Raw genomic sequence first — 17,283 nt, 5'->3', positions numbered from 1 at the left:
CAACCCGTAGAAAAGCCAACTCGCGAAAAAATAATTCACGCTTTTAAAACGATTCATATGGGTCTACAGTTTTGTGAAAATGTTCCTGATAATGTTTTTAATGCTCTGAACAAATGTGAGGTTTTCTTTGAGAATCAGACATTTTTTAATTGTACTGTGCAAACGAAAATTGCACATTTTTTTAATTTGTGATACTTACCGGCAAAAATTGTGTAAACATAATTTAAATAAGTGTTTTTGAAATAAAATACATTAAAAATAAATGTAGATTCATTTTCATTTTCTAATTAAATAACAATTTCTAATAAAAAAGATATTCTCTGTATTACCAAATTTCTCTATAACGAATTTTTTCACTGGATTTATCGAATTCGTTATAGGGAAGTTTGACTGTATATATAAGAATATATACATTTCATATAAATATATTCTTCATATATTTTATTTTTAAGATTACTCATACATTCATAATTATCTGCATTGCTAAATGCCAGACCAATATTTCTCTATAACAGGACAGGTATTTCAAACGAACGAGGGGTGAAATGGGAGTAGTGGTTGTGTTTTTTTTTGGCTGATGCTGAATAAGCTTGCTTTCTTGCATCATATGCCTCTACTAATGCTAATATATGCATAGTCATCATAACTCTAATGTGTAGGCGAAAGTCATGTAACTCTGTTTTCCTATTTAAAATGATCTATCTGGCTTGTTTGCTGAAATGAAAACTTGCTACCATATAAAAAATTTAGTTTATCTAGTAATAACAGTACATAAGAAAAAAAAAACAACCTGTGGTATGATGAGCTACAGCTTTGGCTAACATGGTTTTTCCACATCCTGGAGGCCCATACATTAGTACTCCACGGGGCGGATCAATTCCAATCTGTTTGTAAAGTTCAAAATGAGTAAGAGGGAGTTCTACTGCTTCTCTGATTTCTTGTTTCTGAATATCTAACCCTCCTATATCTGCATAAGTAACATCAGGCTTTTCATCTGAAACATAATAAATATTACCTCAAAAATCAAAGTATTATAAAAGTAATTTCAAAATCAACAGAACAAAGTACTGATTACTCTAAAATTAAAAATTAAAATTCCTCTAACAGACCTAAAAAATATAACAATCATCTCTAAAAGAGAGAAGATTTAAGTGAAAGAAAGAACAGCAGATTTTATCGCAACAACTTACATAAAACTGCAAATTATTTAGCATTACAAGTTCCTACTGATTTCATGTATTATGGTAATGCCTGAAAGCGGCACTTTCAGAATTGAGTGATAACTCATCCCTTCATCATCTCAAAGTTGCAATAGCAGCATAGGTTAATTCAAATATGGAATAGTTTACACAGTATAAAAAAAAAAAAAAAGAAAGAAAATACACACAGGTTGCTACATGTGATATTTATCAAAAATTAAAAAACATTTAACCAAAATATACAACAAAATGTCGAAAAGCAAATAAATGCAGAGATTTTAATTATCTGTATTTAAACTTCATGGCATTCTTTATTATTGATTTTTTAAGGCACCTTTATAGTGACACTTTATACTCGTTGAGGATTGTCTTGTCTTCTGTTTGCTAAATAAAATGTACAAACTTTCATGGCATAGGGAATATGCTAGCAAAACATTTTATGAAACCGCTGAGTCACTTTCATTTCTTTTTGACAGTTACAACAAATACTCTATTTTTTTTTTTATGAAAACCCCAAACGAGAGGTATTAGAACCTATAGTACTTAGTACTTTGCATGGGTTGGAGGTTGAGAAGAGGAAAGAAAATATTTGTTGACATTACACTTGAACTTCTGTAGATGATAATTTTCAGGAAATATGTATGAAGGAAGTTTGTTCCAGAAAATGACAGTTGAATGAATAAACGAGGAAGATGAAAAGTTGGTTCTGTGAGTTTGAAGTTGGACAGTAAATGGATGATGGCTGGTGGCAGCATGTGTTGGGACTGTTTTGAAAGAGAGAGAGCAGGAATCATAGAAGCCATTCAGAAGAACATTGCTCAGGGAAGTATCTGTAGAAAAGGCATGCAGCAGAAACTGTACCTCTATGAGATAGCGGGTGGAGAGTTTGTTTGTTTGTTATTTGGTTTTTAGGAGCATTAGCAACTAAGGCCATATTGCTCCGGGGATATGCAGTGGTCATTCCCTAACCTTTCTGCATCCTCCGTATTTGGTGGTCACAGGCTCGAACCCCGGTCTAATCAAGAAGCGTGTGCTACGTGCTGCCACTCCTACCCACCTGGCTATGGAGGCACCCAGGTGGGGAGAGACTATTAGAGATGAGTCATTAATTAACCGAACTGCCCTCTTCTGAATGGAATCTAGAAGCCTGAGAGAAGTTTTGTGGTCACCGCCTCAGTTGTGGGAACAATATTCAATGGTAGGGCAGATTTGCGATTTGTACAGAGTGAACAGCTGTTTGGAAGAAAAATAACACTGAGTGCTAAAGAGAAAACAAAGTTTTTTAGATGCAGAGGAAGCAATATTTGTAATGTGCTTGTGCCAAGAGAGATTAGAAGTCAGGGTAATTGCCAAAAGAGATATATCGACTTGCCTAGAAATCGGAGTGTCACCAAAGATAAGCATTAGACAAGAATAATCGTTTTTGCAAGATATAAGACAGGACTGAGTTTTAGAAGGATTGAAATCAACTAAGTTGTCTTTGCCCACTGAAGAATTACCTGGAGATCGGCATTTAAGAAATTGGTAGCAGATATTCAAGAAGTTGAAGCTGATTGAGCAGGGCAAAGTTTCTCAAACTGGAAAGTGGAATGTAATGTGCTATCATCAACAAAACTATGGATGATAGGATTTCCGGGTCAATGGAAGAAGGTAATTAATATACAAGAGGAAAGGAGTGGGGAAAAGAACTTAACTTTGGGGGACACTGGCATTAGTGGAGAAATTAGAAGACAGAGAGCCATCTACCATCACCCTCAGTGAGCAGTCAGAAAGAAAACTGGATAACCAATTACAAAAAACAGCTGGCAAACCTTAAGATGGGAAGCTTGCTTAGAAGACCTTTACGTCAAACACAGTCCAAATTAAAAAAAAAAAAAAAAAAAGGCTTTGAGATGTCAAGAGCACCTGCTTGTGTTTCACCGAACTTTTCCATTGAATTTGTTCATAAATGGGTAACATAAGCCAGAATATCACCAGTGGATCAACACTGATGGAATCCATACTGGTGATCGTTGATCAGATGGAAGGTTTCTAAATAGTTTAAGAGCGGAGGTTAATTGATTTCTCCATTACTTTAAAAAGAGCAGAAGCAAATGCAATGAGACGATAATTGGATAGGAAGCATTTGTCACCCTTTTTAGGAACTGGCTGGATATGAGCAAATTTCTTAGCAGAAGGAAAAGCACCTTTGGAATAAGAAAGTTAAAAAAGTGCAAAGAACAGGAGTATGTTCAGGAGCACAGGTTTTGAGAACAAGTGGAGAAATACCATCAGGAAATGGAGCTTTCTTAGCATCAAGATTTGTCAAAATCCTTCTGACATCCTTTTGATGGAAGATCACAGGATTGTTGAATGGAGCATGTTGGGAATAGTGGGAGGTGTTTTACCAAGATCATTAATACACAAGTTGGAAAAAAATGGGATGCTAGCAGGTCAGCTTTATCCTTGGCTAAAGTTACAATAGAACCATCTGGTTTTAACAGAGGTGGGAGCAGAGATGGGTAAAAGTTGCGGCCATTAGCTTTAGCAAGAGACCAGAATGCTCAGCTACCATTAGGGCAAGAAGCAAGTTTTCTACTCTTAGCCTGTTCAAAATCTAATTTGGAATGATTAATAACTGCTTTACAATTGTTGCGAGCTTTGGTATAGGCAGAAAATGAAACTGAAGAACTGGAAACAAGCCAATTATGATATGCAACATTCTTCTCTTGAAGAGCCTTAGCACATTTATTGGAAAACCAAGATTTAGATAAAGGACGAGATTTTAAAGTGGAGTGTGGAATAAAGGATTTCATTCCTACAAGAATAATTTCACTGACACGATCTGAGCAAACATTAACATCAGAAGTTTTGAAACAGTAATCCGACCATGGAAAAGAAATCTCACAGTTCGCCCCATTTTGCATTCTTGTAGTGCCAAACAACACGAGGTTGGGAATAGCCATGATATAAAGGCTCCATTGGCGAAGAGACGATCACCAAGTTGTGATCTGAGGTACTTAAAGGACCACTCACTTCGACCACGTACTTAGAAGAGTTGTTTGTGAGAAAAAAGATCGACCATGTTGGCTGTATGATTAGGAGTGTCCAGTATCCTTGTAGTTAAATGAACAATCTGTGCGAGGTCATTAACAATTGCAAAAGCCTCAGCATCTCGACCAGCTGGGTCTGTGTGACTAGAAAACGGAAGCCAGGTGGAGTTGTGAACATTAAAATCACCAAGGAAAATTACCTCACTGTTAGGAAAGTTGGACTGGAGAAAGTCAAGTTGCAAAGAGGAAGTCAAAGAGTTCCAAGTGATTAGTGGAGTTGGAGAATGGTAGAGACAACGGATGAATTTGACACGAGGTAGAGAGATTTTAAGCCAGAGTAGATCGAAAAGAGGAGATTCCAAATTATTAAGTCTCTGACAGGGAATATTGGAACAGACATACGCACAAGTACCACCTTTGAGGCGAAAGGAATCATACAGCGAATAATTTGGGCATCTGAAATGAGCAGTTGTTGAATCAACCGATAACCGAGATTTTGTCAGAAAAAGTACATGGGGTTTGGCAGACTGCAAGTGGAAATGGACATCGTTGAGATTAGAATTGAGACCACGTATATTTGTGAAATGAATTAGGAAGTGTTTCGGAGGTTTAGATCTTTTCACAAATAAGTTTGATCTATTAGTTTGACATTTACGGTGTATTCAATAATAAGAAAAAGTAGGGGAGGGGATATGTTGTATGAAGTAATGAAATTTTTGGATATGGTGTACATATTTTTGGAATGCATTCGTGTTAAAATTTAGAATTACATGCCAAACCTGAAAGTTGTCAGAGTTTTCTGATGGTTTAAATGTAGGAAGGTGGTTAGCAACACGAACCAGGCCATACTGCTTCAAAACATTAGATTGGCTACACAAATGGTCTTGAAAAATGACAATTGAAGTTTAATGCTTTTAAATATAAGGTACATGGTGTCCTATCTACAATATACAGGACCTTCACAAGTAGGGAAAAGGATGTCGTCATCGTCATCCCTTTGTATAAGATGACGGTGAGACTACATTCAGAATATTATAATAGTACTCGCTATATAGTGCAAGGAAGCCAGTCTTCTGCTGTACTGGCAAAAAAAAAAAAAAAAAAAAAAAACAAGTAGACAAGAAAGAAACTGCAAATTATATGCTTCCCTCCTCACACAGGTAACTATCCAGTTAGTTGACCTTTGAATTTATTCAAATTGTCAGTCTGAACTACATGTGAGGGCAATTTGTTCCAGCAATCAACGACTTGCTGGCTAAAAGAAAACTTCCTACAATCTAATCTAAACCTCAATCCTGTAATTTGAATTTATAACCCCTAGTTCTGGAATTCTTTATAACTGTGAGAATTCCTCCTTCATTCATTTTATTAATCCCTTGCCGAGCCTTATAAACCTCAATCAGGTCACCTCTGAGGTGCCTGGTTGCCAAGCTCTGTAGCCCACATAATCGGAGTCTTTACTCATACAGTCGTCCTTCTGAGGATCTCACTATTCAAATTTCCTGTCTTTGGACCCTTTCAAGAAGCTCAATACCCTTTTTTTTTTTTTTTTTACAGATGAGGTCTTGAACACAGTATTCCAAATGTAGTCTTACAATTATATGAAACGATCTTTAAAAACCATAAATTTACTTCTGTATTCTAGAAAGCGTTATGAATGAGATGGGGTCCAGGTGGACAGAATTCCATTTGAAATTTTAGGGAAATTTAGATTCATCTTGCTATTTTAGTATTATAATGGGTAAATGATGCAAGAAAGTGGGCTTTTTTCTACATCTACCAAAAAAAATAAAAAATCTATCATTTATATCGTACCATCAAGTATAATGGTTTTGCCATTTGCCACTCATTTGGAGAAGTCTGGATTTGAATTCCACTGATGACTGGAGGAATTTCTAAACTCCTCTTCAATCGAGGCTGTAGTTAGTGAATCTCAGGTGGAGAGAGTAAGATTTCTCTCAAGAGTTATTCCTGGTTTCTCAGTCTGCATTGCATATTAGCCCAAAAATGCACACTTCTATAGACACAGTACAAACATATGGATATGAGGGAATGCATGAGAATTGCTAAAATAATAATAATGCATACCTTTCCCATTGCCAAAAGAATGCCTATTCAATTCTGTTTTGAAATGAACCAAACTATCAAACAAACATGCCCACTGTGTCAGGCAATTCATTCGAGTGATCAACAACACATACCCAAAAGTAAATATCATGAAATCCAGCCTTCAATTACTCCCCAAAATTTTGTATTTCTGCTGCCTGGTTTTCTCTTCTGCTAGTATAATTATACCTCCCTCATTTATTTTACTCACTCCTTTCAGGGATTTATATACCTCTATCAGGTTCCATCCACCCCTACCTCAAGAATGTTTACTTGTTGCCAAGCTTTGCAGATCACGCTTTTTAAGCCATCCTTCATGTAGGTGATTAGCACTCCTTACCAATTTCTTCTCAGAATCCTTTCTAGAAGTTGTCTTTTTTTCAAGTGTGACTTCCGGACCTGAACACAAATCTGGATCCCCCAAGGATCAGTTCTTGGACCACCGTTGTTTATCACTTTCATAAATGACATTGACGAAAGGATAGAAGGCCGCTGTAGCCTAGTGGTCAGATGTGCGGGTGCATAAGTACACGTGCCTTGAGTGACTGGGGTTCAAGCCCATGAATGCTGAATACGGTGCTGTTTCTTGTAATATGTCTATCTTGTGAACTCCTCTGACTGTTTGGTCGTCCCGGAGTATAAACAGAAAATTTATTTATTTATTTATAGAAGGCATCATGTCAAAATTTGCAGATGTGGTAAAGATTGGCAGAGTCGTTAATGATTAGTGCCAAGCAGTGTTCCTTTCGGATGACTTGAACAGACTTTAAAGATGGTCAGAGAAGTGATAACTATGTTTTAATGCTGCTAAATGCAAGGTCTTACACACTTCGGAAAGGATAACTATATAGGAGTTACAATATGAGCAAATATTAAGTTTCCTGAAAACAGGAAGCCAGAAAGCCCATGGTGTCCTATCAATGATTTATCGAACATTATAGGAGGTCATAATTCCACTGTATAAGGGTTCCTATAAAATTGTATAGGAAAAAAGAAATTTATAGATTAATTATTGTTTTAATGCAGTATTGTTATGTTGTTGTTGTTGTTATTTGGTTTTTTAGGAGCATTAGCAACTAAGGCCATATTGCTCCGGGATATGCGGTGGTCATTCCCTGACCTTTCCGCATCCTCCGTATTTGGTGGTGCCGGGCTTGAACCCCGGTCTAATCAAGAAGCATGTGCTATGCACTGGTGCTCCTTCCCCCTGGCTACGGAGGCGCCAGTATTGTTATGTATGATTCATGAACATGGTGTCACTTGTGAACAATGATATATATATATACAGATATATAGAGAAAAAAGAGACTTAAAAGTATATGGGATAGAGCACTAAAAATTATACAGTTGTAATTAAAACTGAATGGCTAAGTTTCAAGAATGTAAAAGTACAAAAATTTATGATGTGTTCTATAAAGTTATCTTAGTAATTAATTGATATGAAGATAACTATATAGGGGCTCACATCTGGTGAGTATGGGCTTGGCACACCCAAGGTCCTGAGCTGGATATCATCATTCTTTTTTTCTTGGTGATTCCCTTCTACTTCTCTCTCTCTCTCTCTCTCTCAGGATAACTCTGGAATTTTTTTTTTTTGGCTGGTGCAGCATAAGCCTCGGGCTTCCTTGCACCACATGGCTAATAATAATAATATGTAATAATAATATTTATTTTTTGCTTCAGTTAATCGCAGACAATGAAAAAAAAAATTCAATTAATTTTAATAAAAAAAATAGGATGTGCCTGAAATGTAATGCATTGCATACATTACCTAACTTGTAATGTATGAAATACATTACCTATTTTATCAGATGTTTAGACATTACTTAATAAGAAAAAGTTTGATCGATATCACATTTTCAATATATATTTCGTAGGTCCCTGGAAAGCTTACCACAGCTTTCACCGACCCCCTCCCCCAACCACAGAAATATATACATATTTCACATATTACTCTAGAATGCAATGTTTGATAGAGGCCAAATTTTCAACTTATATTCTGCTGTTGGTCCTTGGGATTGTCGAGTTATGATTTCAGAGGCTTTGTCTCACCACCCCTCCCACAAAAATCAGCATAAATGAAAGTGTTTCCCCATTAATCAACAAGAATAATGCAGCTTGCTACCATTTGTTTTCAACATGTATTCTCTTGGTCCTTGGGATGATTCTAAGTTCAATTTAGATTTCATAATATTCACACCCCAGTTCCTGCTACAGATTGTTTGTTATTTGGTTTTTAGGAGCATTAGCAACTAAGGCCATATTGCTCCAGGGATATGCGGTGGTCATTCCCTGACCTTTCCACATCCTCCATATTTGGTGGTCACGGGCTCGAACCCCGGTCTAATCAAGAAGCGTGTGCTACGCACTGCTGCTCCTGCTCACCTAGCTACCGAGGCGCCTCCTGCTACAGAAATATTACTGTAAATTTGGAACAGGAACTCTGATCTATTTTAAAATTTCATGCTTACCCAATATGTTACAATCTTTGTAACAAATTTTCATGTCAATGGGTTGACTTATTTTGTTATAAATCATGAATTGCTACTATTAGCAAATGGTAGCAATTCATGATTACTTTATTATTATATATAAACAATATATAAATATTAAAATTATTACCTTTTGCTAATGTGTCTGAAATATAATGCACTGCATGCATTAACTAACTTGTTCAAATATTGTCTCCTGTATGACAGCACAAAGTCTGACTATTTCTAATGTCAGTTTCAGTATTCCATGGTATTCCCCACACCCAATATGGCGTCCCTTGCCTTTTATTTAAATTTTAATATTATAACTTTATTTTTTTTTTCTTTTGTAGATTTTTTTTCTGACTGCAGTAGCACCACATGCAAGCATCTATGCAGTTGTGCTTACTTTAGTGAATTTTGGCTTTATATTTCATGTAATTTAATTTATTTTACAATTTTTATTTTACTTTATTTCTAAATTTTATTCCCGTTTCAGTTTTTGTTTGTCTTTGATTTTTGTTTCTTTTCTCTCAGTTGTTTCAAGTTTTGCAAGGTGTCTTTCATATTTATTTGAGCACATTGTTCTCATCTATTAGTTTTTTTCTGTCATATAGGGGCATCCGTAGCTGGTCTGCTTTTTTTTAGCAGGCCACAGCTAAAATACAACTGTTTATGATTCACAGTGGCCAATACCATTCTGCTGAAGATGATACTGCATTTCCGCAGTTCTCTTATCTTTCTTTTCTCTATTTGAAGATCAACGTTTTACCTTTAAGTCTGCACATGTTAGGAGTCTTTACCCTTTACCAGTTTTAGTAGTAGCACCACCATGTGCAGCTCTGCACCTCTTTGCAGTTGTGCTATCTGTCACTAGTATCAGCTTTCAATTTGATTTTATTCTTTTCTTTTCTTCTTCTATGCTTAAATCTTTTAAATTCTCTCTCTTTGTTTAGTCTTTCTTTGTTCAAACTGTTCAATTTAGAATGTGCCATACTAGCAGTTAACTGTAGCACTTTACAAGCATTATCTTGCTGCAGATTGCAGTAAAATTTTACACGATATAAGAGTCTTATATTAAATTGTATACAGGTCTGGAGGTCTGGAGGCCTCATTTCAAGAAGGATGTAGAGCTGCTGGAACGAGTACAGAGAAGGGCAACAAGATTAGTGAATGGAACAAAGGGGTGCTCTTACGAAGAAAGGCTTAAGTTTTGCAAATTACAGTGTCTGGAGACTAGGCACCAGCGAGGTGATCTGATAGAGGTGTATAAAGCCTTGAATGGTTTAAGCATGCTCAATGCTGATGGGATTCTTCCTCTAGCTCAGAAAAATCACCTGAGAGGGCATAAATTCAAATTGAGGAAAGACAGATGTAGGATAGACGTGCGGAAATTTGCCTTTAGCCAGCGGGTGGTTGGTTGGTGGAACAGACTGCCATCCCTTGTGGTGGAGGTTGATAGACTAAATAAGTTTAAGGCTCAGCTGGACAGGTATTTTGAACGAACAGAGGGGTGAAGTGGAAGTGGGTTTTTTTTTTTTTTTTTGGCTGATGCTGCATAAGCTTGCTTTCTTGCATCAAATGCCTCTACTAATGCTAATGCTAATCTTTAGTTGATAACCATAACTGTCTTCACATTTTTTTCAAACATCCAATTTATTCAAAAATTTTGTCCATCATGGTGAGATTCTCCCACTTATTCCAATCAATAAGGGGAAATTTTAAATCACTCATTCCATATGCATGTAAAAGCTCCTGTCGTACTCTTCAGATCTGGAACATATCCCCACTCCCATTTTAACTCTGCATCCAACTACTTCACACCACACAGATTCTATGCTGGCATGTGCAAGTTCTGAATTTGGGAAAGCTTTTGTCACACCCAGACTGCTTTTGATAAAGAGCATGACCACCCCACTACTTATATTTTGCCCAGCCTTCCTAAACACATTATATATGCCATAGTGAAACTCATCGGTCCCATATTTCTAGATGACACGACCATGTTTCCATTAGTCTTGTTATGTAAACTTTAGTCGTCCTAACCAGGAATTCAAATTCATTCATTTCCTTGACTGAACTCCTGACTTTACTGGCAAGAGTTCAGTTAAAATTAATTCCAGAACAAAAATTAATTATGCAATTAATTTTTGCTCTGGATCGTTTAAGTCACATTTATAAATAACAGAAAATTGCAATAATATTGCAATAATAAGAGAAGAAAAATGCATGGGATGCATGTAGATTGTCAGGCGGCGCAGGGGCCTGTAGCAGATGTGGGCTGGTCTGTGATCAGGTCGCGGAGGGGGTTCGGCGGGCGGGGGCGGATTACGAGAGATCTTTGGCAGGGGATGCTGGGAGGAACAGCAAGGATTTCTTTACTTGTATGGACTCTGGAAGGAGGGGGATGAGTATGATTGGTCCGCTTGACGTCGATGGTTCGACTGTTGATGGTCCTGCTCAGATGGCGGACGGGCTGAATGAGTATTTTGCATCTACATTCACACGTGAGGAATTATTACAGTTTGAAAATGGAAGAAGGTTATCAAATTGTAGCAGTGTGCTTAATGATTTTGTAATAACTGAGAGCAGAGTGGAGGAGAGATTGTTGAAGTTAAACATAGGAAAGGCACCTGGGGTGGATGGGATCTGTCCAGTTATATTGGAGGAGGCGGCAAAGCAACTAAGCAGGCCCTTGGCCGTAATTGTGAGAGCGTCCTTGGATTCGGGGGAGGTTCCCATGGACTGGAGATGTGCAAATGTGTCCCCAATTCACGGGGGAGGTTCGAAGGGTGACACGAGTAATTACGGACCAGTTAGTTTAGCTTCTGTTCCGGGTAAAATAATGGAGTCACTGGTTAAAGATGCATTCAGGATCATCTAGACAAGACTGCAGCAGTGGTTCAGGCACAGCATGGGTTTGTTGAGGGGGGGTCTTGTCTGACAGATTTGATTGGTTATTGTGGTGTGGTCGCAGGGGAGCTGGATGCAGGGAATGATTTTGATGTCGTGTACTTGGATTTCGGGAAGGCTTTTGACGCTGTTGCGCATGGAGGACTGCTGTGCAGGTTGGAGCAGAGTGGTATTGAGGGTAGGTTGCTGCAATGGATGGAGGGATGGTTGGGTGGGGGGGGACGGAGGATGGTGGTCGATGGGTGCTGCTCTTCGTGGACTGGTGTTGTTGGTGGAGTCCCACAGGGTTCGGTGTTGGGTCCACTGTTGTTTTGTATATTTATCAATGATATTGATGAAGGTATATCAGGCTTAATGTCGAAGTTTGCAGATGACACGAAGGTTGGCAGGGTTGTTAATGACAGTAATGGCAGTGTGCTACTGCAACAGGATCTAGATAATTTGGGCAGATGGGCTAAGAAGTGGCAACTGAAGTTTAACCTTGACAAATGCAAAGTACTGCATATGGGTAGAAGTAACCCCAGAGAAACGTACCAACTGTGTGGTACTACACTTAAGGTGGTAGAAAATGAAAAAGACCTGGGAGTAATTGTGCAGTCAGATATGAAGTTTTCTGAGCAATGTAGACAGGCTGCTAGGGCAGGTCATGGGGTTTTGTCAATGATATATAGGAATTTTGCTAGCAGGGAAAAGGAGGTGATTGTCCCTCTGTATAAGGCAATGGTCAGGCCACGCCTTGAGTACTGCGTACAGGTCTGGAGGCCTCATTTTAGGAAGGATGTAGATTTGCTTGAGCGTGTACAGAGAAGAGCAACACGATTGGTGAGGGGAATGAAGGGATCCTCTTACCAAGAGAGGCTTAAGTTCTGCAAATTGCAGTGGCTGGAGACTAGGCACCTGCGCGGTGATCTGATTGAGGTCTATAAGGCCTTGAATGGGTTGAGCACGCTGAATTCTGATGGATCCTCCCACTTGTTCAGAATACGAACCTACGGGGACATAAGTTCAAATTAAGAAAGGATAGATGTAGAATAGATGTGCGGAAATTTGCCTTTAGCCAGCGGGTGGTTAATTGCTGGAACAAACTTCCATCTGTCGTTGTGGAAGTTGATAGGTTAAATAAATTTAAGGAGGAACTGGACAGGCATTTGGAGGGTATGGTGTGATTTTTTTTTTTTTTTTTTTTTTTTTTTTTGGCTGATGCTGCATAAGCTCCTACACTTGCTTTCTTGCATCAAGTGCCACTACTACTACTACTACTACTACTACTAATATTGCAAATATTATTGCAATATAACAAAAATAATATTGCAAAGTATTACACTTCCCCACCCAGCTACTTCAATAATGCCACCCAGCTGGCAAAATTTTCTGGGGAGAACACTGTATTATTATATATTAATAACAAAATTTCAAGGCAAATTTTGTACTGAAAGTTGAATTATAAACTTCTGTAAACCAGCATCAAATCAAAAACCAGAAAAGAACAAAATTGAATAATTGTGATTTTTTAAAAAATACCTAATGCTAAAATAAACTAACTACAAATAACTAGTAATACAAAAATTTGGTTTTGTGAACCTAGATAGTATTAGTAACCAGAGAGAAAAAAATTTTAAAATTTTCATAAATGCTGAAGTTTCTTTCCTTGGGTCTCTTCAACTCAGGTGTCCACCTGTATAATCACAGAGTACAGTAGTGTTAATTTTATTCAATGATAAATGTTTACACTGTTAACAATCTTCAATATAATCTCCTGCAACCACACACAGTTCTAGCATTGTGTCTGTCATTAACAAAACATTTTTGAGTTTTTTTTTTTTTTTTTTTAATGTTTTTAGATGGTCTATTGTGTTGATTGGATTTCTTAAATATTGATTCAAATCATTTTCTGTTCATGTCCTGTTTTAATTTTGGGAACAGCCAAATGTCACACAGCACCAAATCAGGTGAAAATAAGGTGGGTAATAGGTCATTCATGGCAGATTGCATCTCTCAACTGTTTTAAAACTTCTTGGTTATAGGCCACACTAACTTCATGGAATGAATTTTGATTGCACCATCCCCTCGTCAGAAATTGCAATCGGCATGATCTGCACATGTGATTTTGATTGCTGTGACTTTTTTTTTGGTCTCGTGACAATGATGTTTTCCATTGTGAGCTTTGAACCTTGGTTTCTGGGTCATATCCATACACCTAAGACTCATAGCCTGTTATAATTTTTATTAAAAATGCAGGATCTGACACAGCTTGCTCACACAACTCTGACAAGGGGAGATGTTATCTTTGATCTCAAGTGAGAACAAATGGAGCAAACTTGGCACCCACTCACCTTGTGACCAAATCCTCAGTCAAAATGGCCTGAACTGAACCAAATGAAGTTAACTGCTGAAAATTTCTCTTCAGGAAATTCTCAATGGCCAGTCAGTGATTTGATTGTTTTTGGGATGTTGAGGGGTGATTGCTTCTTTCTTAATCTGCAAGTGAAAAATTTCCCAAACAAAACCTTTGAAATCACTTGAAAACTTTATTTATTTCCACCTTAGCATCATCTCTGTAAACTACAGTGAGCATTTCATGTGTTTCTGTTGCTGACTTTCAAGTTTACAACAAAATTTAATGTTTACAATTTTTTTTTAAATTTCATCATGTTCAATACATGTGATGAATGAGAAAATAAATTCTTACTTGAAGCAGCTTTCCACTAGCCTGGCACAAAAAATAGGGCCTTTTGAGACTTTTGCAGGCTCAAAAGGTGTCACTGTTCCCACGTACAATCTTCTAGCTATAGCTATGTGTTCAAGAATTATAAGATCGTTCACCAAGGTTTTAATCAAACCCCCCCCCCCACAAACAATACACACAAACACACACAGAGAGAGAGAGAGAGAGAGAGAGAGAGAGAATGGACAGAAAAAGAAAATAAGCAAGCAAAATAAAGATTAGAAATAACATAAGTATGTGAAATGAGCCAGTAAAACTAAACAACATATCCACATAATAGCCACAAATACTTACCTGCTCTTAACATGGAAATGCTGCTATCTGCTTCAGGAGGTAGGACGTCCACAAGTGCATTACTGTGTTTGTGAAGGGCAACACTTGCACTGGGTTTCAGGAGTTCACGATCAATAGTAGACAATATTCGAACATAGTAATTAGATCCTGCAACAGAAATATGACTTTTTACTTACAAAATGAACATCAAATGTGAGTGGACAAAGTTCAATGGAATTTACATCACCAAGAGGCCAAGTTTATAACAGTGTAATCTCAGATACAAAATTGAGTATTCTGAGCAATAAACCATAATATTATGCATTTGTAAGATTACTATTGCCAGTTCCTCTTCTTAAATTATTTGATATGAATACATAAAATATCATTTAATTTATACTCAATGTAATTATATACTCATGAACAAAACATTATGACCTTTTCCTTTCCTTTTGAATGGGAAAATCATTCCCCATTCAAAAGGAAGGTGGGGACCAGCACCTCAGCGACTGCAGGCATTGTTGCCTGTTTGAGTGAGGACTGCTGTAGTGAAAGGCATGGTAGGAATAGTCTGAAGAGGGACACAAAACCATCCAATGTGTCTGGCTGGGGAGGGGAGACCTACCACTGGTTGACAAGTTGGGATGAACATGCTGAATGAGCTGGTTGGTACATTGCTGTCCAAGGGCTCACGATACCTCAAATAAAAGCAGGCTACAACCAGGGTACACAGGGAAATGTTTCTGAGCACACCATCTAGCAGATATTCTTGCAGATAGGCCTATGGAGTAGGGAGGTGACCTGTTTATGTGCCCATGCTGATCGGCCATCATCAATACCTAGTAGTAGGCACTGGAATACTGTTCCTGGATATTGGACGACTGAAACAATGTTGCCTGGTCTGATGAATCAAGGTTCCAGCCGATGGACGAGTGCATAATTGATGGCGAGCAGGTATTAAACGACCAGCTGCAACCAGACTGCACAGTAAGACGAAACCAGGGTGCCAGTGGTAGTATCATGGTCTTGGGGGATGTTTCCATGGACATCATTGGGTCCACTCATCCCTATTGAACACACCCTCACCACCAGATCCTACCTTGCATTGTTTCCAACAAAGTTTTGCCGTAAATGGTGACCGTGTATCCACTCGACTCTTTCAAGAAGACAATGCTCGCATTGTGCAGGAATGGTTCAAGGATTATGTCCAAGCATTTCATCTGCTCCCCTAGCTGCCAAATTTCCCTGACATCAATCCCATCAAAAATTTGTGCGATGCAGTGAAATACAGCAGTTGCCAGTTCACACCAGTGTCTCACTCTGGAACATCCTTCTGTTTCCAGCTGGTTCAGGATGCCTGAGCACAACTTCTGCAGTCTTGTGGAGTTGATGCTATGCTAGGTGCAAGCGGTTGTCATAGCAAAAAGCGGCTTAACAAGCTATTAGGTTTGTGGTCACAATGTTTTGGCTCGTGAGTGTATACATCTTTAAATCTTAATAATATGATGACCATGTTTGATCTGCAATTTTCTATTGTTTACTATATTAATTAACTGCCTATATTAATAAAGAGGAACTGCTGAATGAGGAACTGAAGCAACTGGATTATGTGGTGAGAAGATTCCAGAAATTAACCTGCAGAAAAAATTTTGACAATGAAGATGCTCCAGTGTTCTCCCCAGGATCTATAGAATGGGTGCACTGCCCGGTGAATTAAGTGACCTCACAGCTAAAATTTTAACAATTCTCACAGTACCACACGGTACTGTTCACTGATCTCGATCGATATTAATTCGAACATACTATGCGATCGAGGTCAATGCGACAAGAGCATATAATGTTAAATTATGCAATTAATTTTTGCTCTGGATCACTGAATTCACATTTATAAATAACAGAAAATTTTATAATAATGCAAGGTATTACACTTCCCCACCCAGCTACTTCTTAATGTCACCAGGCCGGCAAAATTTTCTGGGAGAACACTGTGCTCTATCAAATAAGAGGAAATCAGAATAGGAAAATTTTAAACACAGATCCACCTTTCAGATAGAATGGCATTATGAAACATTTCTTCAAAATTATTATTATTGATAATAATTAATGTATGGTGTCACAGGAAAATTATACATGCTACTATGAAATGCACAAACCATATTTTAAAGACTATTGTATTTGCTTTGCTTATTATGTTTTTGTTTTTTTTATTTATCTTCCCCCATTTGTTCAATTACATAATATTGGCTGAAAATGTTTCAGTTCTGGAGCTTCAAAAAATAAACAAATAAAAATAAGTATGCATGCACTGTGTTTCTTAACATGTTGGCCATACTTTCTGTATTGATTCAGGATCTAAAAACGATAAAAAAAAGTTTTATAAATGTGTCTGATTCTGAATGGCTAAAAAGCATACAAAGCCATTTTAAAAAATGGATGTGGAATTTTCAATGGCAAAAAATTAAAAGTAATAAATAAAAATAAGCAACATGTACCTAGTATAAACGAACAATTTAATATGCTGTTTATTTATTATTTTTAACCCTTGAAAACTAGCCAATAGTTTT

The 17,283-nt window shown here is 37.5% G+C and overlaps 1 protein-coding gene across 1 annotated transcript in view; it reads right to left on the bottom strand.

Moving 5' to 3' along the window:
- Positions 1-17,283, bottom strand: part of Rpt3 (26S proteasome regulatory subunit Rpt3) — a 112,939-nt gene that overhangs the window by 49,188 nt on the left and 46,468 nt on the right. Inside the window, exons 4-5 of the mRNA XM_090381647.1 lie at positions 14,741-14,887; positions 791-994 (exon numbers count right to left, since the gene is read on the bottom strand). Coding sequence (XP_090237773.1) covers positions 791-994; positions 14,741-14,887 — 351 coding nt within the window. The remainder of the gene's footprint in view (positions 1-790; positions 995-14,740; positions 14,888-17,283) is intronic.

This window comes from Mastigoproctus giganteus, chromosome 9, assembly GCF_048544385.1.
Source record: "Mastigoproctus giganteus isolate SK-2022 chromosome 9, ASM4854438v1, whole genome shotgun sequence".
In the NCBI taxonomy this organism is placed as follows: domain Eukaryota; kingdom Metazoa; phylum Arthropoda; class Arachnida; order Uropygi; family Thelyphonidae; genus Mastigoproctus; species Mastigoproctus giganteus.
The sequence above is the reverse complement of the archived record's forward strand: the minus strand, read 5'-3'. Positions and strand labels throughout refer to the sequence as shown.